Source organism: Athene cunicularia (assembly GCF_003259725.1).
Source record: "Athene cunicularia isolate RWA chromosome 12 unlocalized genomic scaffold, athCun1 chr12_part1, whole genome shotgun sequence".
Taxonomy (NCBI): domain Eukaryota; kingdom Metazoa; phylum Chordata; class Aves; order Strigiformes; family Strigidae; genus Athene; species Athene cunicularia.
Window position 1 is genome coordinate 21,434,396 of NW_020799116.1, and position 26,280 is coordinate 21,460,675.

A 26,280-nucleotide genomic window follows, 5' to 3' on the forward strand; every position below is an offset into this window, starting at 1 on the left:
TCTAAGCAGTAGTTTTGCTCATTAACAGTTTGTACTACTTTATCTTTGTTGTCAACAGAATGAGAAGTTGGAAAGAATGGACAATTTAGTTGGTAGAGAGACTTGGAAATAACAAATTTAACTTTATTACTTTACCCTGCAATATTATTACATTTCCTATAGTAGATAAGGTTAAGAAAGTTACAGCATGCAGAAGATGCAGTTTGAGGCTTATAGCAGTAAAACCATCATCAGTATTTAGAACACCAGTATTTCATAATCTGGCTAGTGGTCTTTTCCTGTATAAAAGTTGGGACTTTTTGTTCATCTCATAAGGACAAAATATTTTGATGAACCTGACCATGGGAAACTGTAGTAGTCACTCTAATGAGTCTGACAGATTTGGAAAACGTTATAGTATGTTGCATCACGTATGAGGTTATCTAGTGATGAGGGAATGAACATTTAAAAATACTTTCATTTGTCATCTAATTTACAAAAAAAAAAAAAAAAAGCCCACAGAAATTATGTCATGACTATAAATCTTGCACAGAAGTAATGGGCTAATGGTAAATATTACATAATTGGAGATGTGGGATTTTGAGACATTACCAGAAAGACAGACTAGCATTTGGACATGAAAGAGTACTTGTTTCACCTCGAGTGGGCAGAAAAGAAGGCATTTTCAGTAAAGCATGCTGTTCTAAAGACCCAGAAAAGTTAAGCTCAAATGAAAGATTCAAGAGTAGGAGGCATTTTCTTCTTGTTTAGATCACTAGTGAAAACACTGTGTTCAGGCACAGAACCAAGTGACAAATAGAAGGCTCCTGATTAAAACAAACCAGATAGTTCTTGGGCTGGAAGATCTGTGCTGTGAAAGAATCAAATGGCCCTGTTTTGTTTAAATAATCAGAGTAAAGGAGGTAACATTCTGATATATGCCAAGGGGATAGGATAACTTGTTACAAAGGAGAAAGAACCTGGGATTGAATCAGAGGTTGTGGAAGCCTCAGAAGGTGCCACATATAAAGCCATTCTGAAAAGAAACCCCTTTCTAGCAAGGGGGATATGCAGCACAGAAAGGGAAATGGAATAATTGTTGCTTAATAAGATTTTGTTCTTCTACATTGTTTATGCTTTTTTTATTTAATACAGTTTTAGAATTTGGTCTTTTGGGCAGGGAAGTCCTCTACTGTCTGGGCAGGAAAATCCTCCACTGAAAGGTGTTGAGACTCTGCTTTTTCACGAGTTTAGCCATCACTGGTAAAGGGAATGGGGAAGGGTGTGATGGTTCAGTGCCTCTGCAGAGGAAAGGCTGCATGCTGGAGCTCTGTTTTTTTAAGCAGGTATTTAACAAAGTTCATTGCTTCAAATTTGAGAAGTCAGGAAAGGAAAACCTTGTACCAGAGGGGTGTTTCCTACAGATGTTTTCTACTGCCTTGTTAAGTTTGAACTGCTTGGGTAGCTGTGCTTTCTCAGTCCTCAATAAAACTGTGCAGATCAGTGATGAAGAAATCCTGTAGCTTGGTAGAATTAACCATGTGATACATTCAAGTCTTAGGCTGTCTGGGATGACTCCATCATGTGCTAATATACACTAGGACCATAAGTACTTGCTTTTCTTCCTAGTAATTCTCTCTCTGTATGTTACAATCGACAAGGTTGGTATGGGAGTAGTTGAGACAGTGATTTCAGGTAAAGATACGCAGTGAACACTGAGACCTATTGTGCCAGTGGAAACAATAGGATATTAAAAAAAAAAGGCCATGTTGTGCCACTGGGGACAGAAAAAAATGTTCAGAAATAATTTCTATTGTGACCTCAATAGATTAACTAATAGGCTAGAATGCAATTGTTTATGTGTTACCTTATTGGCAGAAGCTAGCACTTTTTTTATATGAACTGCATTTTCCCCTTCAAAATGCTAGGCTATGACTTAGGATGAAAAACTGCATTGATTGTGTCCTGCCTGTCATACTGACAAAAAAAAAAAAAAAAAAGTTTTTATTAAATTAATCAATTTTCAATTAGGGTTTCTGTGAATTGTCAGATCACACAGTGAATAACTGGAAAGAGCAATCCTTGTGTCCTTGCCATTACAGTGCTTCCATGGAATGTGACATTTCATCAAACTGAATGATTAACAGCAAAACTTAACTGGCCTGATACAAATGTGAGCTATGAAACCTGTTAAATTAAGCTGTGTTATTTCAGAGCCAATAAAATGTGCCTCTGTTCAAATTTACAGGCTCCTGGTAATGGAGATTATCATTAATCGAATGAAATCCAACTCAACAGGGAGCACTACTAAAGCTAGAAGTCATGCATTTGATGTGCTCCATCATTTATTTTGTGGTGACGGTCTGCTTCTTTTAAGGCAATTTCAGTATGAAGTAATAGCTTGAGAAAACATAACTGTTTCATGTGAGAGTGAAATACTGACTGGGTCAGGTGCCAACAATATAACTTCACAGTACAGAGTTAAAAAAGAACATCGAGGTCTTTAAAAGTCAGGGTTTAAGTAATTTATTTTTTTTTATATAACAGTCTCTTATTGGTCTCTTGATGCAGAAATGTGGAACAAGTAAATAAAAGAAAGTCCATAAACCAGCATGTTTAGAGTATTCTTAGTAACTTCTATTTAGTCACAATGGTATCATCATTGCAGTTCCAAATGTTGGGTCTTATTAGCTAGGCTGATTGATTGGAAATCAATATAGCAATGTTGATACTATCAGACAGTTGCAGAGTCCATTGATATTGATAGAGAGATTCCCACTGGTTTCAGTAGATTGTAGATTAGGTCACATAAAATGAAAATATTATGCAAATCTTATCATATGCTTCATATAGTTTCTTAGGGTTTTCATATATTTAAAAAAGTGCACAACAGTCTAAAAAGTCCTCAGCATATGAAAGAAGTAATAACCATTCCCTTTTAAATTATCCTTTACTGCAGCTTCGTTCTATGTACACAGTCATGTTTTTAAGCCATGTTTTCTTGGCAGATTCTTTTGTTTTCATATTGAAAACACATATATTTAGAAAATTGCTATCTTAAAAACCATGTACTTAGAATGTGTCTGGATTATATCACTGAAATGTTAATTCCTAAGATATATATAATTTCATTAGATTGTTTAATATATTTTCACAGGACAGTAGGCAAGTGTTACGTATGAAATTTAATGAGAGCAAGTGCCAGATTCTCCACCTGGGATGAGGTGATCCTAGTTATACACAGAAATTGGGGGTGAATGGCTGGAGAGCAGCCCTGCAGAAAGATCTGGGGGGCTGGGCCGATGGCCAGTTGAACAGAAGTCAGCAGTGAGCCCTGGCAGCCAAAAGGGCCGACCACGCCCTGGGGTGCATCAAGCACAGCATCGCCAGCTGGTCGAGGGGGTGATGTCCCACTCCACACCGCACTGGTGCGGCCCCACCTCGGGTACTGGTGCAGTTTGGGGCACCTGAATATAAGGACATCAGACTGTGAGAGTGTGTCCAGAGGAGCACGACCAGATGGGGAAAAGGCTCAAGTGCGAGGGTTACGGGTTGAGATCACTGGGTCTGTGGGAGAAGAGAAGGCTGAGGGGTGACCTCATGGCAGGCTACACTCTCCTCAAGGGGGCAGCGGAGGGGGAGGTGCTGATCTCTTCTCTCTGGTGACCAGTGACAGGACACGGGGGAATGGAATGGATCTGCGTCACGGGAAAGTTCAGATTGGACATGAGGAAAAGGTTCTTCACTGAGAGGGTGGTCGGTCCCTGGATCATGGCACCAAGCCTGCCAGGGTTCACGGGGTGTCTGGACAGTGCTCTCGGTCATATGGTTTAGTTTGAGGTCCTGTGAGGAGCAGGGGGTTTGACTCAGTGATGCTTATGCGTTCCTTCCAACCTGAGATACTCCATGATTTGATGGTTATGCCAGTGTGCTATATTTTTTAGCACTCTGTGTTACTGGACAGTACAAATGGGATGCCAGTGACATCTTAGACACAGTCATAATTCCATTAACTTAATAGAAAATTATGACTGTTGGAGGTAGATTAACTGTACAATATATTGGTTACACAAACAATAGTTTTTCTGGTACAAAAACTTTGAGACTAAAAATCTACTTCTTTTTCTTGTCTTTTTTTTTTTTTTTTTTAATTGTATTAAATAATTGATTATTTCTAGCCAGATTTGAAGACTGGGCTCGCTTTCTCTTCAACATTTTCTACTCTGTCACTGAGGCTAGTGTACCACACTTTTTAAGTTGGTGGAAGTCTGGCTGGTTCTGTCAGTAGTCTGCCAAAATCTTTAGATGCATATGGTAATTCCAGTGAACTGGTTCTTTGAGACTATTCTGTGTGTGTGAGGAGAGAGAGAGATATGTGCATTCCCTTGCCTGAAGTAAATTATGCTCTTTATTAATGTTGACAGTCTGCAATTTGTGTACTCTAGAGGGTGCTACTGTTCTAAATCATTAACAAACTTTTGCCTTGTTGTAGGCAACTGGCACTATAATTATTTTTGAGCATACAGTCTTTTCATCGATAGGATCAGTAATTGGTTCCTGGTTCACTGTTCAGTCATGCCCAGAGACCAGTGTTCAAACAGACCTGAATCCTGTGTACGTTATGTTATTTGTACAGAAATCAGACAAGTGCTGCACTGAATTGTCAAGTGCAAATTGCAGTGTTAAGGGTATGCAGTGCTGTGAAAACAGACTTACACACGTGAGTCAGACTTGACCCCACATATTTGCTGAATGCATGCTTTTGACTTTAATAGAAACATTATTATCAGACGGAGCTGATAATCTCTGCATTGCAGTGTTAAAGAATGAAAATTGGAGAACTATAAACCTGTTGCATGTTAGCAAATGATCTTCCTGTTGATATTGCTGCCAGTTGAAAGTAGCACCAGTTTTAATGCTTCGTTCATTTACACGAAATGAAACCACATTGTTTTCGTGGCGTAGTGAGATACTGTGGAAATGTATATAGATGCTGTGTAGCTTGAGGGAAATATTTCAGGTCTGTTTATATATTTGAAATATTTTTAGAGATTGCTACATTTCATTGTCCTTGCTAAAGTTCAGTAAGGACTATGATTTCATTTTAAACTGTGTCTATGGCAACTGCATATTCTATAGTTGTTTAATTTTAAATGTGCAAGATTTTTATCCAGAAAATTAATTGTGAAGCAAGAAGTGCATAAATATTTCACATATTCTGAAAAGATTCGGACTATAAGTGGTCATGCTAGTAACTCCAATAGGTGGCATTCATATTAGTAACTGCTTTCTCTACATTTAGGCTTTGGAAAGCAATTTTTTACAGTGAGTTTCAGATGAATAATGGTATTGCTTTCTTTTCTTCCCTTCCTTACATACAACACAAGAAATCATCAACAATGGTCAGCCAAATGTTACTGGAATTGGGGCGTATTTGTTTTGTCAACTTTACTCATGCTGACAGCTAACCTCACACTCTTCTCAAAGGCCTTGCCTAGAGATCCTGACCTTGAAAGCATCACTTCCTTTCTTCAGAAGTGTTCCAAGAGTTGATGTAGAGGAATTCCATGCTCAGTACTGAGAGTAATAAGGCATAACAGGAATATCAAGCTCTAATTCAGTGAAATTTTGTAACTCAATAACACCAAAGAGTTTTGTCCTCCATCTCCCCTCAGAAAAAAAAAAACAAAAAAAAACCAAAAAAACCCCACATGTAATAAATGCCTTTATGATAGGATTTCACATTTCTCATTTTCCAAATAGAAAATTGATTCAAGCAAGTCATGACTGTATTTCCAAAGTACAGAAAACTAGGTTCTATTTTACAGAAAACTCATGCTAAGAATTTCTTAGTTTGTTCTGAAATAACTGAGTCATAATATTTTTTTTTGCAAGATAATTTTTAGAGCTAACAAGATAAATTCTTGCAGTTTGTAGCTCAATATTTGGAGAATATTACTGAATATTTGAAATGCTGGGGTTTAACCCCAAGCCCCAAGTTAAGGTTGACATGTGGGTGATTCCCACAGCCCTTCCCAAAGGGGGGTGAGTTTACCTTTAGGCTTCCCTCCAGGGTGGGCCGGCCTGGCAGACAGAGCCATTGGGTAAAGGAGCCCCAGGGGTCCCGCAGGCAGTAACAAAGGTCAGGTGTCCCACTGAGGGATAAAGCTGGGACCATTGCAGGAGGGGCAGTGTCTGTCTGTGAGGTGGGTGCCCTGTGCAGAGTTCCCTGTTGGGGAAGGACCTCCCGCCTCCCTGGGACTGGGCTCCACTCAGGTCTGGCCTTTGTAAACATGGGCTGTGTAGAGATTCTGTGTGTGGCTTCCTTGGTCTGATGTGTTTGGCTTGTTGACTCGGTTGTCTCCTGTCCCTTCTATGGGAGACTGTGTCACCATTTATTCCACCCATTGTTGGTTGTGTGGTGTCGTTGCTGGGGTCAGTGGGATTGATGTCCATTATGGATAATCTGACTTGTTTGTACCCCCAGTGCTCACCCAGGTACTGACCCTTTTGTATCAAATACAGTTTGGTTATTGGTTCATCTTTATGCTGGCTGTGTCCTTTATGCTAGGCCTGATAACTGGCAAAACAATATTACACATTTTTATAGAAGTTATTGGTTAAAGCTACTTTGAAATTAAGCCTCTTTAAATGTTTAAATGCCACATTTGTTTCCAGCCTCAGATTGCATAACTTCAGTACTTACTATTACTGTTTATTTTCAAAGCTGAAGTCATTTGTTGAAATGTGAATCATGCCGGAGTTTAGTTGTTTAAAGATTGACTCATCTAAATAATGTTTAAGTAGAAAGACTGAATTTAAAGGAAGAGCATCTCACCTTGACTAATGTTTTGAGCACATTCCAATTGTGCAATGGACTTAGCGTTACAGAATTGAAGAGCCTCTCTTTGCGGTTTTCCTGTTCCATTTCCTCTCATAAAGAAGTCATCAGTTGCAGATATTTGTTAGGGTAAGCACTGTGGGGGGTTTTATTTCTATATATGGTCAAATTACCATTCAGCTTTGAAGAGACTGGGTATTACTCTAAGCTTATTTTTCAGATTTCAAGAGGCAACTTCACTATAACATTTATTGTGTTATATAGCCAACATAATTCTATTTAAATGAAATTTGGTTTCTGTGATGTCCAGTAATGTATATGCCTCGCCTGTTGTTACATCAGAAATAAAATACATCAGAATTAAAATATATCAGAAATAAAATGTTCCCAGTAAAGTTCAACAATAACATTAAAATTCATGGGGATCAGAAATGGAGTTTTAAATATTTTTCAAAAGAGTAAATCTTAGTTTTTCCAAGAGACATCAAAGCTGTCTGTTGTTACAAATTGATTGCTTTTCTCCTGAGGTGAATGTGGTGATATCTTTGAACATGAGTCCTTCCTCTCTGCTCTGTGGATTTTGTGTACCTCTCCCAGGGTAATACATATGTCCTTGGTTTTCCTGCATGTATTAGCTTCACATGGTCTAGCCGATGCTTCAACATCAACATCATAAAACTTAAGCCATATCCAGATATCTTCAAAGTTTCCACTTTCATATGGAATTTCAGAACAAATTTTGAAAGAAAAATTTATGATGGATAGTATTTCTTTGTTAGACCTGTGGCACAGTGTATTTAACTTCTACTTTTGTTACTGGCAAAAATATTTGATAACATTATCCTGAGTATGCACCTCCTATAATAAAACAATAGATCTCAAACTTCATATTTTCTATGTATTTAATAAAGAAAACAGTATAAAACAGTAATGCAAATGCTTTCTTCACTGTTGTCTTCTTACCAACTGTGTATTTGTACCAAATTAATTGTTGGGCAATGTTTTAGTATGCTGTTTCACTTTATTTGATTTCTACCACCCGTTACCCGTAATGCATAAGATATCCTTAAGAAATGTGTTGCCAAAGGCAGTATTTTCACTTGATTATTATGAAATTTTGTCTTCTGCTACTGAAACCAATGGTGAAACTCTTCTGGACCTCAGTGGGGAAAGGATTTTCCAAAAGCAATAATGAATTGTTTTAATACGTAGTATGTACATAACATTCACAGTATATACATTACTTTCCCTGATGAGGTAGATTTAATTTAATGTAACAGCATTTTGTCAGATGTTGAAAAAGGACAGCTTTGGGGTTTTTTTAACACTTGAGAAGATGTTCTGGTTTTGGATTGTGCAAGAGATTTTTGCTTGCATATGATAAAATCAGGGAAGGTTCTCTCAGCTCTGGCTTGAGCAGAGAAGGTGCAGAGAGAGACTGATACCATATCCCTTTTCCAAATTAGGGGTGTTAGACTAATTCCATTTTATCAGTTTTTTTTTTTTTTTTTTTTTTTTTTTTTTTTTTTTTTAAATTCCCATTTACTTCAAAGCAGATACATGCTGCCTAAGGCATACAAGTGACGGATTCCTAGAAAGAATGTCTGCTTGTTAGGCCTGGGAGACTGGATCATTGAATTAAGTTCTGTTTCATCACAGCAATCCCAGTGCATAATAATTACTCATAAATTCTCCTTCAGATTAATTACTTTGTCTCAAGTTATAGTCTCAAAAAAGCAGAACTGATAGTAAATCAGGCACTCTCAAATTTGGTGACAACAGTCTCCAGTACCCCTGATAATTTCATTAAAAACAATATACATTTTCTAAGTATGCTATTCCCAGTAAACCAGTTTTTCTAACTAAATAAAGTGGATAAAGATTAACATGAGTGGCTGTTAGGAAGTTGTTCACAATGAAATAGATTTCCACTGGCATTGTTGACTTTAATGAGAGCAAGATTACATCTTTTTACTGGTACTCATTTTATATCAGTAGCTAATTGTGAAATATGTATTTCAGTATACTTTCGTGTACCCTTTAATGTTGAAGATCCCATTTTTCTTTTTATCACAAAATACTGTGTGATGGGATGTTAAGGATACAAGGATGTGAAAGGAATTGTATATGTGTAGTAGGTAGATTCAATTAGTATACATGTGTGATTTCAAGACACTGGAGGCCATACAGGAAGCTTTTATGTAGCTACTAATTACAGATCCATTTCTTTCTCCCTTTTATCCTGCAGGGCCAAGGCTTTTCGTGGAAAAAAGGTCCATGGAGAATATGACATAAAGGTTGAACAGGTAACTAAATGACTTAATCTGAATGTTATATTTTATATTTGTGTATTCATACAAATACATATAGATCTATATAAATACATACCTCCCTGGAGGTATTTAAAAGATGTGTAGACATGGTGCTTAGGGATATGGTTTAGCAGTGGACTTGTTAGTGCTAGGTTAATGGTTGGACTTGATGATCTGAAGGGTCTTTTCCAACCTAGATCATTCTGTGCTTCTATATACATGTATGTATAGATAGATACGTGGTCCTTTGTACTTCAAAAAGACCTCACAAGGAGAACAGTCAAAGATTTAATTATATTTCATTCTAAGGTGGCTCTTTTTAGAGGATTCTGACTGTAATTTGTACAACATTAAAAAACATGTAATATTCAAAAGGTTGTTGCTTAGAGACTGAATTTCCCAGACACTCCATGAATTACATGTTGTGTTTCTGTATCACTAATTACTTCAATTAAGAATATACATACACTCTTGTTGCACTGCTAGTGTTTGTGGGTTTTTTAAAAAAATATACAGATATAATTTAGGGTGATTGGAATTATGGCTATTTTATTTCAGCTAGATATCTGAAACTAGGGAAGTAAATGTCTTTTCACTGCTTTTCAGTCTTTAATTCTGTGAATAGATACTACTGTAAGAAGCTTCAGTACTTAAACTGAATTGGCATTGGCATTTCAGAGAGTGAGGGAACATTATCACTAGCTGTGTGGATTCAACTTGTCTAAATTCACTGTAATAGTACAGCATCTAGCCTTGCTCCATTCTTTACACCGCTGAATATCTGCTGGTGTTCTTGGCTTGGAAACATGGAAGGCTTTGCCAAGGATCTTCAGGAGTATTGAGGGAAAAACAGGGAAAATAAGACAAGCTATTTTGTCCCCCAATACCATTCACACCTAGATCAGACCATGCACTTGACATCACACACACTGTCTCTTTAATAAAAACTCTGTGTAAGCCTAGAATTTCCTTCAGGTGGTCTCTTGTAGGACCAGAGACACCTTTAATCAGTAAGAGACTGAGTTTCTTGTCGGGAAATGCACCTGGTCTGCCGATAACCTGATTGAAGAAGAGTTTGACCTTGACAAGATTCTGGTGTACCCTTGAGAGAAGGAAGCTTTGCTTAAGGCAAATAACTTCCAAGGAGCTGCTGACTGCCCAGCAGGATGAAGCAAGCAGGGAGGAAACTGATAAAGGTTACCCAATGAGAATGTTAAAAACAACTTTTTGACCAATTATATTGTGACAGTCTAGCACCTGAAATATATAAAAATGCATGCTTTTAGTAATAAAAAAACCTAGCCGCTTGTGCACCCATGTGAGTGTGTGTGTGTGTGTGTGTGTGTGGCCTTGTCTGTCTCTACAGCGACAGTTTCTGAACCCTACTAATCACTTTGTCACAGTGTTGATGTGTTACAATCATATACAGAGTTAACTACTTTAGTGTTCTTTTGCTAGTATCAGAGAGCATTATTTTTATACTACTTACAGCAACCTCTCCATCGCATACAGTATTTTCTATCATGTATTAAGCTTTTAAATAACAAAATCTATACTGTGAATACCTGCAATTGTCTAATATTATTTATTAGTTGTAGAGATCAGTTGTCAATCTCAGATTAAATAGATTTTAAATGATTCTTTGACATTGTCAGCACCTACACAAATATTTCATTCTCTCACCATTTGTACTGTTTTTACAATAATCTTAAAACTGCCCCTTGTGTTTAGAACACTGTAACACTGGTCCAGGAAAGTATATAAGCATATGGGATTTAATGAGGAGACATCCATGTTTGAAACCAAGCACATACTTGGGCTATTGAGTTGGAACACTTGCCTTAACTGAACACTAAATTCTGAAAGCCTTACACAGATTTTACTTAGGAAGACTTTCAGTGATACCATTTTTCAAGAGGAGACTAATGAGAATTCTGACACTCTCTATTCTGTATTAGTGTCCGGGATAGCAAAGACGCTTTTATTTATCCACTAGAAGACAGCTGGCTGCATTTCAATTATTCTGCTGTGTAATGTTATTGTAAAGTGCCTTGAGAGTCTAAGCTGATGAAAGACTGTGGATAAATGAAAAACATCCTGTCCTTTCCTTTCAAATAACTGTAGATTCAGAGTATGGAAGTGATTCCTTTTAAATTCCACATTTCCAGTGTGAGAAGATACTTTGAAAAAGGTCTTTATTTGTGAATTTTGTGATTTGCTTGTATATTAGCACCAGATCTTTTAAAAAGAAGAGTAAATGCACACAAAGAAAACAGAAAGGAGTAAAGTATATGAAGAGACACTAAATGCTATAAGAAAATATTCTATTTATCATACTTAAACATTGCTTTTGTACTGTTTTCTTTAATACTTTATATAATTTATGTTGAGTCTGCATCAATCTCTGTGATAACACCATACAAAGCAAAAATAAAATCTCCACGCTTCTGTGCAGACATGAATGAGGAAATACACTTCTACTTGCCCCACAGTCCTTTTTCATAAAGTTTATTATTTTTTGTTTTCTTTGTATTAGAATGTATTCAAATGTGATGTATCACATGTGGCAAATACTGATTAATATCCTCTTAGTGCTCATTATATTCCAAAAGTATACTGTCCGCAGTTCAGATACTAAAACTTAAAAGAAGGGATTTAGGAAAATAAGGCTCAAATAAAGCAGACTGACTAATGTGAGTCTTCTTTTTGTAGGCAGAATTTTCAGAAATCAACTTAATAGCCCACGCTGATGGCAATTACGCAGTAGATATCCAAGTATTTCGAAATGGCACTAAAGTTGTCAGGTAAGAAAAACTAAATAAAATAACAGAAAAAAGCAATAAATGGCTTAATGTATGAATGTGAAAGGTACTGATTTTTTTATATATATGTCCAATAGGGATTTTAGCTGATGCAGTGCACCTCGGTCACTGGCGTGAAGAGTAGGAAATAAAGTATCTGATCAGTGCAGTAAGTTCTGTTTGTGACAGGAAGGAAATCTCTCAACATTTTGACCACATGAAAGATGGCTTTGATTAAGATGAGAATGAAGTCTGGTATAAAGAATACATGACTGAGAGTTAGAGTTATTGCTTTGGGTCTTATCTTTTCTTCAAAAATAAAGAGTCTTGGTGTTTTTATACATGCCAGACCTTTCCAGATGAGCAGTATCTATTTCCAGTGTTGAATATTTTCTACTGAAACAAGCCAAGCTATAGTAATTCTCTCAGGAATGTTACTGGACTATCATTGTCTGTTTGAAAGATTTCAGTTTAAAAGCCTGAGATTTCTGAGTAAGCAGGATTATTCTAACTGAAGGCAGGGTAATTTTACCTTTTTTTTTTTTTTTTTTATCAATGAGGACATCGACAGCACTGTAAATGTAAGGGGAGATCTCAAACAAGGGCATGACTGGGCAAAGTTAAATCTTTAGTAAGTATTAGCAAAATTATTTCAGGTAGTCCTCCATTTTATCTTATTCATGGGAATTACTCCTACTCTGGCCAGTGCACTAAAGTATGAGTTAAATGTAGTGGGTTTTTGGCTGAACAATTGCATTCAGAAAGGTAGGTCAAGCCAGTAACAGTGACCTGGTAGTTTACTGCTTATGTTTATCTTTAGACAAATGTAAGAGTTCAGGGAGCTGGGCAGCATACAACATGTCTCGAATCTTCATGTTTTTGCACATCTGTCCAAATAAAAGATTTGAAAATTTCTACTCATTCATATAAAAAAAGTCAGGAAAAAAAAATATTGAAAATAAGTGTACTTTATGCTTTAAAACTCACCACTGTTTAATCTCTTGTGTGTTCTAAAAATACTGCAGCTTAATACAACAACCAGTTATGCCAAATCCACAAGATTATTTCCTTAGAAAAGGGAGAGATTTGCTTTTATTTTTTAGTTGGTTTTTTTTTTTCCCCCAATGATAGAAGTTTTGGAGCCAGGAAATCTTGATCACTGCTCCTTAGTGGCTTTTCTGTAGAGAGTTTTCCAAAGAGGACAAAAATTTTGAGGCCAAGTTAGCATCAAAACATGTCAATACTTAATGTGAGTTGGGAACCTCCAGAAAATAATATCTACAAAGATGTACATTTGCATTTTTTGAGAAAATTTGGTAAAACTGCTGCTTATGTTAAGAAATAGAGACATCTTGTTGTGTCATCAGATAATTCTGACAATTAGATGACAAAGGATTTTATAGTATTACCAGTTTTATGGGTACATTAAGTAACCAAATAGAACTACCTGAAGTTGATAAATTTCACTCAAATCTGTGTGAAGTATCTGCATCTGTGTGCAGAAGGTGTCAAAAGGATATGCAGACACGATGGGAGAGCAGTTCTCTGTTTCTATGATAACTTACCTGGAGATACAGAATATTTTTGTAGAAAAAAAATATTTTACATAAATGCTCTGTATCTTCAAATAAGTACTAGTCTTTACGTTGCTTCAAGTCTAGTCAGTTTGTGAAGCTTATTGCCTGAAGTATGGAATGTGCTTCTTGTGTCACTGAGGAATGCAGAGATACTGATGGATATTCCTTTAAATGTTGATAAGAAACTTCATTTGAAATCCAGTGTGAAATATGGGTCTGACAATAGGATGCGTGGCATGTTCCTTTGTTTCTGTCTGTCTCAACTATCAAGAGAGGTGGGAGAAACTGCTGGTCCCACTGGTGTCAAAGTTCAAATTGAATATGGACTATGAGCATATTACTAAAAAGGCATAAACACCTGAATACTCAGATGAAAATTCTTATGTGTTATTTGAGGTTCAAAGTGACTTGGTATCATAGATTTATGAGCAAAATATTAGTTAGAAAAACATGGAAATTTCAATGACAAAAATCTTGCTGACTTATTTTAGGAGGAAAAAAACGTGTAACAGGCACCTGCTTGTTTAATTTTTGTGAATGAAAATCAACCCTTGAAAAATTATATCTTATGTTACATAATGTTGGATCTTACAAATGTCTGAGCCAGGATTAAAATTTTTCTCATGACCTTTTTCTGTATACACAGTCATTCCATCCAGCAGTAATTACAGAACTAAATGTATCATGTTCCTTTGAGGAGTTTTTGCAAAGCAATTTTTTTTTTAAGCCCATTCCCTCAATTCCCCAATTGTTTCATTAAATTGGTATTTTAAAGGACACTTTCTGTTCTCTACTTTTATTTAAAAACACAGTGCTGTCTTTGAGATGATGTGTAATCTCCTTTTACAGTATTTTAAATGGTAGAGGTGGTCTCTGTCTTTCACTGCATGGTCTGCAGTTTTGATTAAGGCATCATTAGTCCTCCAAATATTATACTCATGCTGTGCCAGCAAATTGAATTTCCTTGTTTCAAGCCCTTGCTGCACAACCATGAAACCTAAATCACAGATTCTCAGAAGTGTGCTACAGATATTTTTGGGGGGAACTTGTTTAAAAGCAAGCATTTCTTTACAAGCTTTGGTCATTGGCCTACGGTGCCATTTTAATGACTCTTGACAGCAAATCTTTATAACGTTGCTTTGGCCAAATCATGCATCACATTTGAAAGCCAGTTTAAGAATCCAACTAATATAGTTTGACTACTGCATTCAGGCTGGAATCTAAACTCCTAAATCAATTTTAATATAAATTTTAATTGTTTTGTTTTACTAGAGTAAGATTTCTGAATCATTTTGTAATCTTTGGAATTTTTCACTCCAGTACACAGCTTATATTTAACCAAAGCATGTAAATAATTACACTAATTTACTGCACTAATTTATTTTACCCTGCAGTTATACCTCTTTCAGGAGCTTGATAGCTTTAAGCTAGTCGGTGTTTTTTCCATCTATAAAATTTGTATACAGAAGAGAATCTGTCAATAGTCTTAGGAGCAATTTGCCCCTGTACCGGTGGCTCTGTCCTGTTCCATTATGTCTTCTGTTTTCCATAACCACCTTCAGTATCCAAATGTCAGGGTTTGAGTAAGGTGAAGGTGGTTCCAGACTGTTCTCAAAGGTGCATGGTGATAGGGCAAGTAGGCACAGAGATTGCAACAGGGGAAGTTCTGAGAACAACAGAGAAAGAGGGGGGGGGAAAAAAGTGCAGTTGTAAGTTTAGAAATTAATTTTGACAAGTGTCTTGCTCAAAAGTTTTACTGTGATTATCTGCAATTATTGTACAATTCCTTTTGCAAGCAATGGGGTTGCTTCATCTCTTACTGTCTTTAAAACAGACTGATAATAGTAGTTAAAAAAAAATTGTTCCCAAAAAGCTTAAGTTTCTGGCAGAGACATTTGCCTGTTTTGTTTTTGATTGTCATTGCCGAGGAATTGACGTACATAAACTAAGAACATGTTCAGAGTTTATATATATGATTCATCTTTCAGTGGGAAAGCAACCTCAAGCACCATGATAATTTCTCTCCTCCTAATGGAGTCTCATTATTGACTGGCTGCTGTTGTTTTCTGAAGAGCAGTTAAGAAGAGATACAGTACAGATTTTCATAAAGCCATAATAATTCTTTCTGTCTTGTAGCATTTACCTTTGTTTTGAGCATTCTTTTATTACTTCTCTATCAGCTAGACATTTTTCCCTTTTAAGATTTTGCTGTTGAAGGAAAAACAATTGGATCATTGACTATTAGTAATGTATCTTTATTCTTGCTAGGTCATTCAGGCCTGATTTTGTCCTTGTTCGGCAACATTCATTCAGTATGGCAGAAAATGAAGATTTCCGTAACCTGATCATTGGAATGCAGTACGCAGGCATCCCCAGTGTCAACTCCCTGGAGTCCATCTATAACTTCTGTGACAAACCATGGGTGGTAAGTGATGTACCAAGAAGTTCTTCTGGTGCAAAAAGTTAATTTGCCTCCTCAGTTCCCTTTCATGAATGTTGATATCAAACTGCAAAGTTACTGAGCAGAGCAGTGAAGCAATAGTGAAAAGAATAAAAGCTAAACTATTTAAATCATTTTTTCAAAGAGCCAGTGTAGGCAGTGCAAAGATGGAGAGAAAAATATATTTCTAGTACAAATAATGAAATAGTGAGGAAACTAACGGAAAGCCTATCCACCACTAACGTACTTCCTCAAGTGAGGAAAGTATGTTTATTCACAATTTGTCTGGGAAAAGCAAGCTGAGAATATTTTTCGTGTTTGTGGTTTTGAACATAATTTAAACAGACTTTTAGCCAGTGTTTTCCTCACGCCTGTGAAAATTCTGGGGCTATGCTTTAGCAAGGAGGTCTGAAGCTATTAGTTTCCTCATTTGAAAGCTCTTTTCATAACCTTGTGCATGTGGGGTAGGAGTTAGCCTTTTCAGTTACACCTAGAGTAATGAGCTACACTGGAGATGTATTTGCCAGTTTTAGTGTAGAATTCAATTCAGTATTTCATTATGTGCTTTGTAGTGATGGAGGTAGAATTCGGTGATCTTTTTGATACAGAGAGAAATAAACATTAGTAATTGTGATGCTGCAAAAGATGGTTATCAATGGTGCAGCCACTGTTCCTATAAGAGAGATATTCAGTTGTCCAAGAGCTAATGAAACTCTTTAAAGAACACCACTTGTTATAAATAGCCAAAGCTTCCTAACTTCTTCCTCTCATGTCTGAGTAGGATAACAATAGTTGTCAGTATTTTTCACACCAAAGGAAAGTTTTATTGTAATGCTTTTCATTGTCTTGAAGATGTTTATTTTTTCATACTTATTATGAAAATCCCTCCAGACAATTTTTAACAGATTTTAACATATACCTCTTGCAGCTAATTTTATTATACTTTTTATATTGCAGTAAACTACAGTGGGGAATAAATAATTGATAGATCATTTATAACTTCTCAGAATACATATTGTGCTTTGCTGAATCCATTATGTTAATACATCACATTTTCTATGCTGTGTGGCATTTCTTAATGCTTTGATGCATTGTATGCAATAAATCTGGGCGGTGAAGCAATAACAGTAGCATTTATATGCAGTAATGATGCAGTAAAAAGTAAATGATTAGTTCCTCATAATATTCTTCCGATGGCATTAGTCATGGTTGTTCTTCCACTAAACTGATACAGATATCTTTTTCTTACAACTGGTCTTGTTGCACGTAAAATTTCTGTGCTGATTTTTCACTCTTATAGTAATAACTGGAAGTAACTGGGAGTTGTAGAAATATTTATTATAAGAACTGGAAAACCTAAGAAAAACAAATATAAGTTTATGTGTATAAAAATTGTCATATTCCTTTTTTTTGTTCTCTACAATACACCTCACAAACACACAATAAAGTATTATGCTTACAAGGTCTTATTTGAATTGAAGTTATAATAATTTTAAAATAGTCTTGAATTATGGTAAAGCTTTTTTAAGGTGTGATATAACAGTTCATGATGAAATGGCTGTCTTCTGAATTGCCATATCTGTATCTTTGATTTTTGAAAAAGTCTAATTTTGGCTGAAATTTCTGTAGTTTCTCTCAGCCAAGATATGAATGAAGTGAAAATTATTCTTTGCTCCATCAGGGGCCTCAGTTCTGTCTTTTAACTACCTGTGACCATAAGCTAAGCCTGCAAATATGAGATTGGTTCCCATTCTGAATATGTGGTGCCACTATACTTTATTTGGATCCTGCTTAGGAGTGTGGACTTTTAATTTGAGCTCAAAAATAGATCCTGCACAAATTCAAGGGGGCTTTTTTGGTGTTTAACTTGGAATATCCTGACTGCTTTCCTTTGTGGTAGTGAGAGATGTAGAGACAACCATGTTCATCCCAGGGTATCATGAAATCTTAATCAGATTTAGGAAAGCTAAACACTGAAAAAAATCGTGCAAACCTGTTTCAACACATGCCCAGAATAAATACTCTGAGGATAAAAATCCATTGGTGCTTTGATTCAGCTGATTTCAGGAATGTTCAAATGATACGACAGAATCCAGAAACTGTTGGTTTCGTTAATACTATCTTCTAGCTTGGTTTGATTACATCTAACTCATAGATGCTGCCCTGCCTGTGTGGAATCCCTGCTGCAAACTGTACTCTGCTGATGGATGCTGTGGGGTGCAGTCCTCAACCTAAAACACATGTGTTTAAACATAAAACCCCTTGGTGCCCATACTGTGCTCCTAGATGTATTTTAGGCTAGTGAATCAAGTGGTGTTGAGCACTGTAAAAATAACACATATTTAAACTGAACTGATACAAATTTAGTTAAAATGTAACTAGAAAAAAGCTAGCAGAATTGTTCTGCAAGTTCCTTGATCAGAAACCAGTTCAACAGTTACAGCACAGATTAAAGGTATAGAACCACCTGCCAGTCTCATCTCTGTATACAGAACTTCATGATTTGGTGAAACTGAAATTGTGTGTTTGCAGTGAAGACCATTTTCTTATTTAAATTTCTGTCTTTTTAATCATGGCTTAAATACTAGAATAATTGTGATTACATTTAATATTATTTTTTATAACATTCATATAAAAAGAAAAGTAGGTTCCACTTTATACACATGTATCTTTACATAAAGTACATCTTGCAGTTAGAAAGCATATTCAGCAGTCATGAGTGTCCATCTCAGTTTTGTAGCAGTGCAAGGAAGCAAGCGTGTGCTTTGACTTACCATAGGTTAGCCCCATTTCTTCTTAGCATGTAAAGGATGACTTTCTGGACAGGTCCTTTGTCAGCATGGATGACCTGATACCTGTATGAAAACTACTTTCTATAAAAATTGCAAGTTTAAAGCCTTATAAAAAATTAGAAAGCGGAACTCTAGATAAAGCCATAAGTAACAATCTTTATGAATTTATGAGAAATAGAGTGACTTTTCCTGGAGGTGAAATTTGAGTGGCGGAAGTGAATTGCAGTTTCTATAACAGCAGAAAAAATAGGCTGTCCAATAGAATGGGTCTTTAAAGGATGAAATATTACTGAATTAGTCATGGGCAATTGATCTTACTTACATCAGTGTAAAATCAGTAGTATAGAATTGCTTGGAGGGGAAGGAAGTCAGGAAAGTTAAACTTGTTATAAAAGGGCCATCAAATAAAATGAGAATTAAAATCCAACATGCAAGATCTTTGTTTTTTAAATTACTGTTCTTCAGAGTGTCAGGTCTCTGGGTTTTTTTGGTTTGGTTTTTTTGGTTGGTTTTTTTTTTTTTTTTTTTTTTTTTAGAACATACAGCTCCAGATGCCTGACATCTCTTTTCAACCCTGAAGGCAGATTCACACCCTACATTAGAAACCAAAGCACCTGCCCTTAATTTTTCAGCAGAACTCTTTTTGTACCGTGTCTGCAGACACACATGGGTTTCTATGCCTATGCCAATAGGCAGTCAGCAAATTAGTGTTTGATCTGAGGTATATTACTGAAAGATGGGGGTGTGGTGGGAAGATTGCCAGGAACATACTAAAAGCATTTCTGAAAACAAGTCTTAGAGCTTGTGTTTTCCTGTGTCAGGACATACATAGTTCCTTCAAATACATGTCAAAAGTTCAAAGCACCATATAACCCTTTGAAAAGTTAGGATGCTAGCAATCATGGCAAAGAAAATATTGAAAAGAATGTGTGTGGTGAGATGTTTGCATACTGAAATATGTTAATGATTTGGGATTATTACAGTACTCTTGTTATTTCACTTCTGAGATAATACTTACCACCTACTTCATGAAAAATTCATGATCCTAGCTTGCAAGATGGATTTCACTTAAATGCTAGTCAGAAAGCTACTTACCTAGGGGGAAAACATGAGTTTTATAAATAAAGACTACATTGTTTATTACTGAGTGCATGCAGAGCTGTGGAGGAACTGTTCTAAGGTTCATGCCCTCTCATAACCATGTTGGAATATTTCATTGCTTTGTCATTTTTCAAAGTAATAACGTTGTGCATGACCTGTCCCATTCAAATGAGACAAAAATTTTACCTAGTTTAATTTACAGTTACATCAAGTTTGGGGTGAAGTTCCATTTTATAATTTGATTACATCTATTCATGTGCAAAACCTGTTGTAAAGGATTTATGAAAGTTTTATAATATTAAAAAGAAAAAAATCACAATTAATTACCTAAAGTTGTGATTTGATATTATTTAAAGTAACAATCTAGATATTTTATTATCTCTGTTTTTCTTTAGAAAATGTCATTCAAGAAATGAGACATTCCTTAACTGAGTCTTATGAGATTGTATGTAATCTTTCTCATAGTTCATGATGTAGGTAAGCAAAATAACTGTGGAGGCCAGAAATAACTGGAAAATGTGATGATAATGACAGTGCTTGCAGTAATAGGTAAAAATCTCATGCTTATGATTCAGACTCAGGAAATAACATTTTTTTTAAAAACCCACAATTTTCCAGTGTATTGGGTTGAAATTTTGTAACAATCCCTTGTGTCCTGCATGCATTCTTCTACATACTTCTCCTAAGATGTATGTGAAATTTGTATGCTTAAGTGTTTCCATCAATGGAGCCCCACTCTTGATTTTAGCTTCGGTTGCAAATATTGGTGATGGGCTGCACTCTTGGAATACCACAGATTATTAGCTCTTCCACCATACTGTGTGTAGCAGATAGCTAATAAGAGGAATTATGCAGTGAGGTAGAGTGAATTGATGTATACTAAACGTGCAGACTCTGACTTACTTGTCAGGGACTGCAAAGTTCAACGTCCGCGACTGCTAAAGATAGAACACTTTATTTTAGTTAAACCTGGACTATGACATACTAATTACATGCGGTATAGCATCTGGATTGCTACTTCTAGTTCAGATAGTGATAAGCATTTCAACGCCACAGAGATTACAGAATTGCTGCAATTGTATAGACCAGGTGTGTATGACTGAAGAGAAAGAAAGTTCTCATAAAATGAGACCAATTCCTTGATAGGAGTTGTGGTTTCTTTACTGCAGAGGAAAAACATAGCAGCATCTGTGGCTGGCTGCAAATCTGTTCTGTTGTTAGTGTGCCTTGGGAGGCTATATAACAGTGGTTGGTACCGAAGGCTTAAAGGATCTGCTGATACATTAATTACACATTTACTCTGCTGAAGGAGATGGCACAACCTGCAATGTAATAATGGGTCTACTAAAAACATTTTGGAGCACTGTGACCTTAATTAGCTGTTGCCATGCTGGTGGAAGAGTCTGTATTTAGCCTGAAACACTGACTTGGCGTAATTGCGGAAGGGATGTAGAAAGCCCTCTGTAGTGTCATGCTACTGCATAGTTGTAACAGCTTGTGAGGAGACATCTGTCACTGCATGGATGGGAAAGCGGGGGGCTGAGCAGGCTTGGCCTCGAGTGCAGTAAACTCTGCTGGCATAGTGACAAACTGCTACATCAGGTCAGTAATGTGGGAAAGAAAGGGAAAAAATAGGAACTGTTTTCTGAGAGTTAAATTAAAACCCAGAAGACAGAGATACCTGTATTACTTTAAACACAGCTGAAAGAGATCGTGGAATTTTTACATAAAGCTCTAGATGTGAACCTGTCTTGTACTGAAACATCTTCAGAAGATTGTTGGGACTTTGTCAGCCTCATTGCTGGAATTCATTGTTATTAAGGGTTTTAAATGTAAGAGAAGCATCCTAGAACATTTCGTTATGCCAAAATTTATTTCCTTGCTCATTTACAATCATTCTGAGTGAAGGCTGGCTATGGCTTTTCCTTTGCCAAACTTGGTAGTATTAGAAATCTCACAGTTCTTGTTTGTTTCTTTTCATAGTTTGAGTCGACAGCCAAATACTTTTTTTGCAAGTTTACTTTGCTTGCAACTTTACTTTGTTGTTTGGTTTTTTTTTTTCGCCTTTTGCCAAGCTTATGTAATTCTATGCTTTCATGTGTTACATCTTGCTTTGCATTTCTTTTGCAGATGATTTTCAATTTATCTGTCTTCATCTTTCTACTCTTATTGAACACTTCATTTCTCTATTCTTACCTTGCTTTCTTTGGAAGGTCTGTTTTAACTGCCCTTTGTTGCTTTCCGATGGTATTATAGTACTCTCCCCCACCTTGTTTTCTCATCCTTCATGTGTTCCTGTTAGAAGCTGCACTCTTGTGCTTTCCTCTTTCAAGCTACACTTTAATAATCTCGAGCAACAGATTGGGGCACTGGCAGGAAATTTGTAGGCACTCTGCAGGGAGGAGCATGTAAAAGAAATGAGCTCTGTTTATTTTAGCTTCCTGTTGACAGAACTTATTGAAGCTATGCTAACAGACAGATACAGCCACACAGATGAGTTTCAATATTGTGTCAGAGTATCTTCTAGAGAATGAATAACAAATAAAATGAATGTGTGCATGAAGAAAAGGTTTTCTGAAAACCTATTTATTGTAGGCAAAGGTCCACATCTATGAGACCTTTCAATGCTATTCCATGTATGGTTTAGGGTAAGAAATGATACATTTCTTACCAAATAGAATATTACACTGTATGAAAATTCTGTGCTCATTACCAAAATTAAGAAAAGTTAAGACCTGTATGTTAGTCAGTAGCTACAGTTTTACCTATTTCATTAGATGAATCCTAGAGCCAGCATTGAACTGTCTTGTTTCAGCTGTTTTGGCAAGACTGATCTACTTAATAAAGTCAGGGACGCTGGGCAGGCAGAGCCCACCCAAACAGTGGCTTTTTCCTACCCTTACACCTGAGGAAGGTACTGTAGCAAGAGCAGTTCCTTTCTCTTACTTCAGGACTGGAAGCCAGGTGCTGTCTGTCTCAGTCAAGCAGCACAGAGCTTCTTTCTTAGGTGCTGGACACAATCACATGGGTAGTAAAGTTTGAACGGCTTCATGTGATAATGTGCGGTAATCTCCTTAACGAATTCAATCTGTCTATTTGTGAATATTTACATGAATGCTAGATGCCTTTCTAAACGCAGTTTTGTGTGTTTTATTTGTATGAAGGGTATTGGCTTTACAGACATAGTGAAGGCAGAGGTCTGTGTACCTATAGGGCAGCCAGGGAACAAACTGTCCACATGTGCTATTCTTCCAGCACTGATCCAAGCAGAACTTTCTTAAGCATAAAAAAAGCATAGTTTAATTCTCTGTCAGCCAGTGAAGATTTTGGCCACTTTGCTCAGACTGCCAGTTAAAGCAAAACATGTTGATGGATTTGTAGTGCGAGACCTGCAAGTAAATTCACAAAACTGTGTCAGAAGGAAGGTGAAAACATTTAAAGCTTTTTGTGAAGTTCATAAATAGTTGTTAATTTAAATGTATAGCAAGGAAATCTAAATGTATTAAACCTAGCAGTGTGTTTTCCTCTTGCGCCTCTTTATAGAGCTATTTTAAGTTTAATCTATTCTTGAAATAGAAAGGGAATATTGCAGTCTTGTTTAATGATTTTGCTTTCCTAAAATATATAAGCCCACTTGAAGGTCCTCGAAAAAAGCAGAGACCCTTTAGAAATGGCACCTCAGTGTGGTGGCGATTTCTGTTCCATACAGCAAGTGATTCTTCCAGCTCTGTATTCATCATGCTTTGCTTGAACTATGAAGTACTTTATATATAAACCGAGTGTATATTTATATATTTTGCTTTGACCAGCATTTACTGCCATGAGGCTAATTTAATGAAAAAGTAGACTCAGATTTTGTACTGCATTCTTGTATTTTGTGGTAGGTTGTTGTCGCTTTGCCCTATTCTTCTCCACATTAAAGAGCAGTGGTGGAAGCTCTTGACATCCATTACAGACTTTCATTGCATTGAACATTTCTAGTGGCAGAAAATTGAAACAGACTTTTAACCATTTCTTACCTTCTACTGAAAGAAACTTTAAATTAAGGCTGTAAAATTAATCTGAAAACCAGGACTATAAAGCTGTGGTTCATATCCTTTGTATTATCTTCTGTTCCTGCCACAGTATTGAAATTCAAAACCCTTGTTCTGTCCTTGCTTAGGCAAATATTTGTAATTGAAGGCCAGATTATGAAAATTAAGTTTGATGTCCTGTGAGATCTTAATATTTAATTAAAAAGGAAACCTGTGTGTTAAGATTTCCCCATTGAAGTACCTGAGAAGATAACTTTTTCTAGCCACAACCTAGGTAGAGATTGTATGTGCTGCTTCTATATATGACTGTGGTGACTCAGTGATGAGGAGAATCAGGAGACTAGACTTTCCTGCCTGAAAAGGGAATTTGTCACCCATCCAGGAAAATCCCTCCCATTGTGCTGTCACCCCCATCGCAATCCCCACTCCTTCCTGGCCCATCTCTCCCTCTAGACAAGTATTGTTCTCTCACGTATCTTCAAAACTTCCACCAGTGCTGCTTGTTGCCATCTGATTTCCTTGCCGTCATTCATTCCTTTATGTTTATCTTCTATTCTTAGCTCCAGTTCACATCTGAAATGGATGTAAAATGTACTTATTGTTTCTTTTATGAGATGTAGTAATTTACACACCTGTTCTGTGAAATATCTTCTTTAGTTTATGGTTTAGTTTAAAATGCTATAAAGTATTGTGCTGTTTGGATGCTGGCCACCTCAGAGAAGTCCTCTGACTTTCTGTGCTGGGCTGAAAAGAGAGAATGTTGGCTGCTCTTGTCTGAGGTCTTGTCTAATCTGGTCTTGTCTGAGCATTCTACTGTTCATCTTTGTCAGTAGATAATCTGTGAAAAAGTTTTCCAGATTTCCTTCTTTTGCTGAAATGAGGAAAGGATCTCAGCACAGAAAAGTCCATGTAGGTAAGAAGCCAAGTTTGACTGAGTTTGAATTCTATGAACATAGTTGTAGATGCACATGATTGCATCCATGTACAATTTAAGAGAAAGAAAAAAAAAAAAAGCTTAATAGTATGTTTAATTTAAGGGGTTTGCTTCTTACTTCAATGGTTATTTATATAAATAATGCTTTCTTCCTGAAGATAACTTCATACAGACACATCTGAACACCTGCACAAAATTTCGTTAACTGCAAGACTCCTTAACAATTAACATGGGAGGGCAATATCTGAAAAAACACAGTTTGCATTAAAAGATAGATTTCTTCTTCTGTTGTGAAGTTTTGTTGAATTCAGTATTTTTATAAAAACTTACTATTTTAACTGGGAAGTCTCAGGATCTTAGTATCTCTAAAGAAAACCACAGAACAATAAATCTCTTTTTATTGTAGTTAGCCACAAACCCTTTTCAGAAGTGCTTAAGCACATGCCCAAGTCCCATTAAAATAAACAGGTGCACAAATGTTTCCTTGAACAAGACACTGAACTCAATGTTCCCATAATAGTGGAATAAACTGCACATTCTCATTGCTGCCAAGGGCACCCAAGAAGGAGTCCTCATAGCTTTCATTTGAATGACTCAGTTCCATAAACTTCTTTTTTTCCTCTGTAACTTTTCATTCTGGAATAAAAAGTTCCAGAAGGTCTCTTGATCTAGGCCTCACAGTACTAATTTTCGCTAATTTTTTTCTTCTTTTCTAATCTGTTTTCTACCTTTTATCTCATAGGCTATTTTTCCTTCATTTTAATCCACATATCTTCCTTAAATCTCGTTTTCCTCACTATTTATACATTTTGTCACCATCTCTTTCATTAGCCAAGGTGTTTCTCATTGCCTGATGCCTGGCTACTCAACTTTGCAAGACAAGATTAAATGGGTTTATGTCTCTGACTGTGATCCTCTATTATTTTTTGGTTGCTTTATTATTTTAAATCCTGCTTTTGTAACTGTTGTAGAAAACTTTTATTTTCCTCTCATGGATGCATTCTGGTAATTTGTAAGAGCTCTGTGCAGAGTTCTTTCAAGGGCATGAGGTTTTTATTTAAGGCTTTTTTTTTTTTTTCATCCTGTAGAAATTCTTAATGGTTTTTATATCTCATCAGATGTAATTCTGATGTGAAAATATTCCAGCAGTTAATTACAGCAGTGGTTAGCAATTGGAGAGGCGTGCTTCTCAGAGGTAGTACAACCTGCAGTACTCATGCTGCAGGAGAGGTGTAGAAGCCAAATAAATGCCTTTGGACATTCTGGATAACATGGAGCAGACAACACAAATAGTTCTGGAAAGGGTCAGCACAATCCACACAGGCTTAGTAACACTAACTCAGTAGACGTAGACAAGTACCCTAGAGGGTAAGAGGGAGCTGGAGATACAGAAGGTGAGCAAATATCAGCTGTAGTTAAAGGTGGAAGGAAGAAAGGCTGCCCAGAATGATGAGTCAAGTAGCAGGACT

The 26,280-nt window shown here is 36.4% G+C and overlaps 1 protein-coding gene across 1 annotated transcript in view; it reads left to right on the plus strand.

Annotated features, from left to right (window-relative positions):
* The first annotated feature begins 1,236 nt into the window (after positions 1 to 1,236).
* Positions 1,237 to 26,280, plus strand: part of SYN2 (synapsin II) — a 127,546-nt gene continuing 102,502 nt past the window's right edge. The window contains exons 1-4 of the mRNA XM_026857877.1: positions 1,237 to 1,325; positions 9,069 to 9,126; positions 11,845 to 11,936; positions 15,779 to 15,935. Of these exons, the coding sequence (XP_026713678.1) occupies positions 1,252 to 1,325; positions 9,069 to 9,126; positions 11,845 to 11,936; positions 15,779 to 15,935 (381 nt within the window). The 5' untranslated portion in view covers positions 1,237 to 1,251. The remainder of the gene's footprint in view (positions 1,326 to 9,068; positions 9,127 to 11,844; positions 11,937 to 15,778; positions 15,936 to 26,280) is intronic.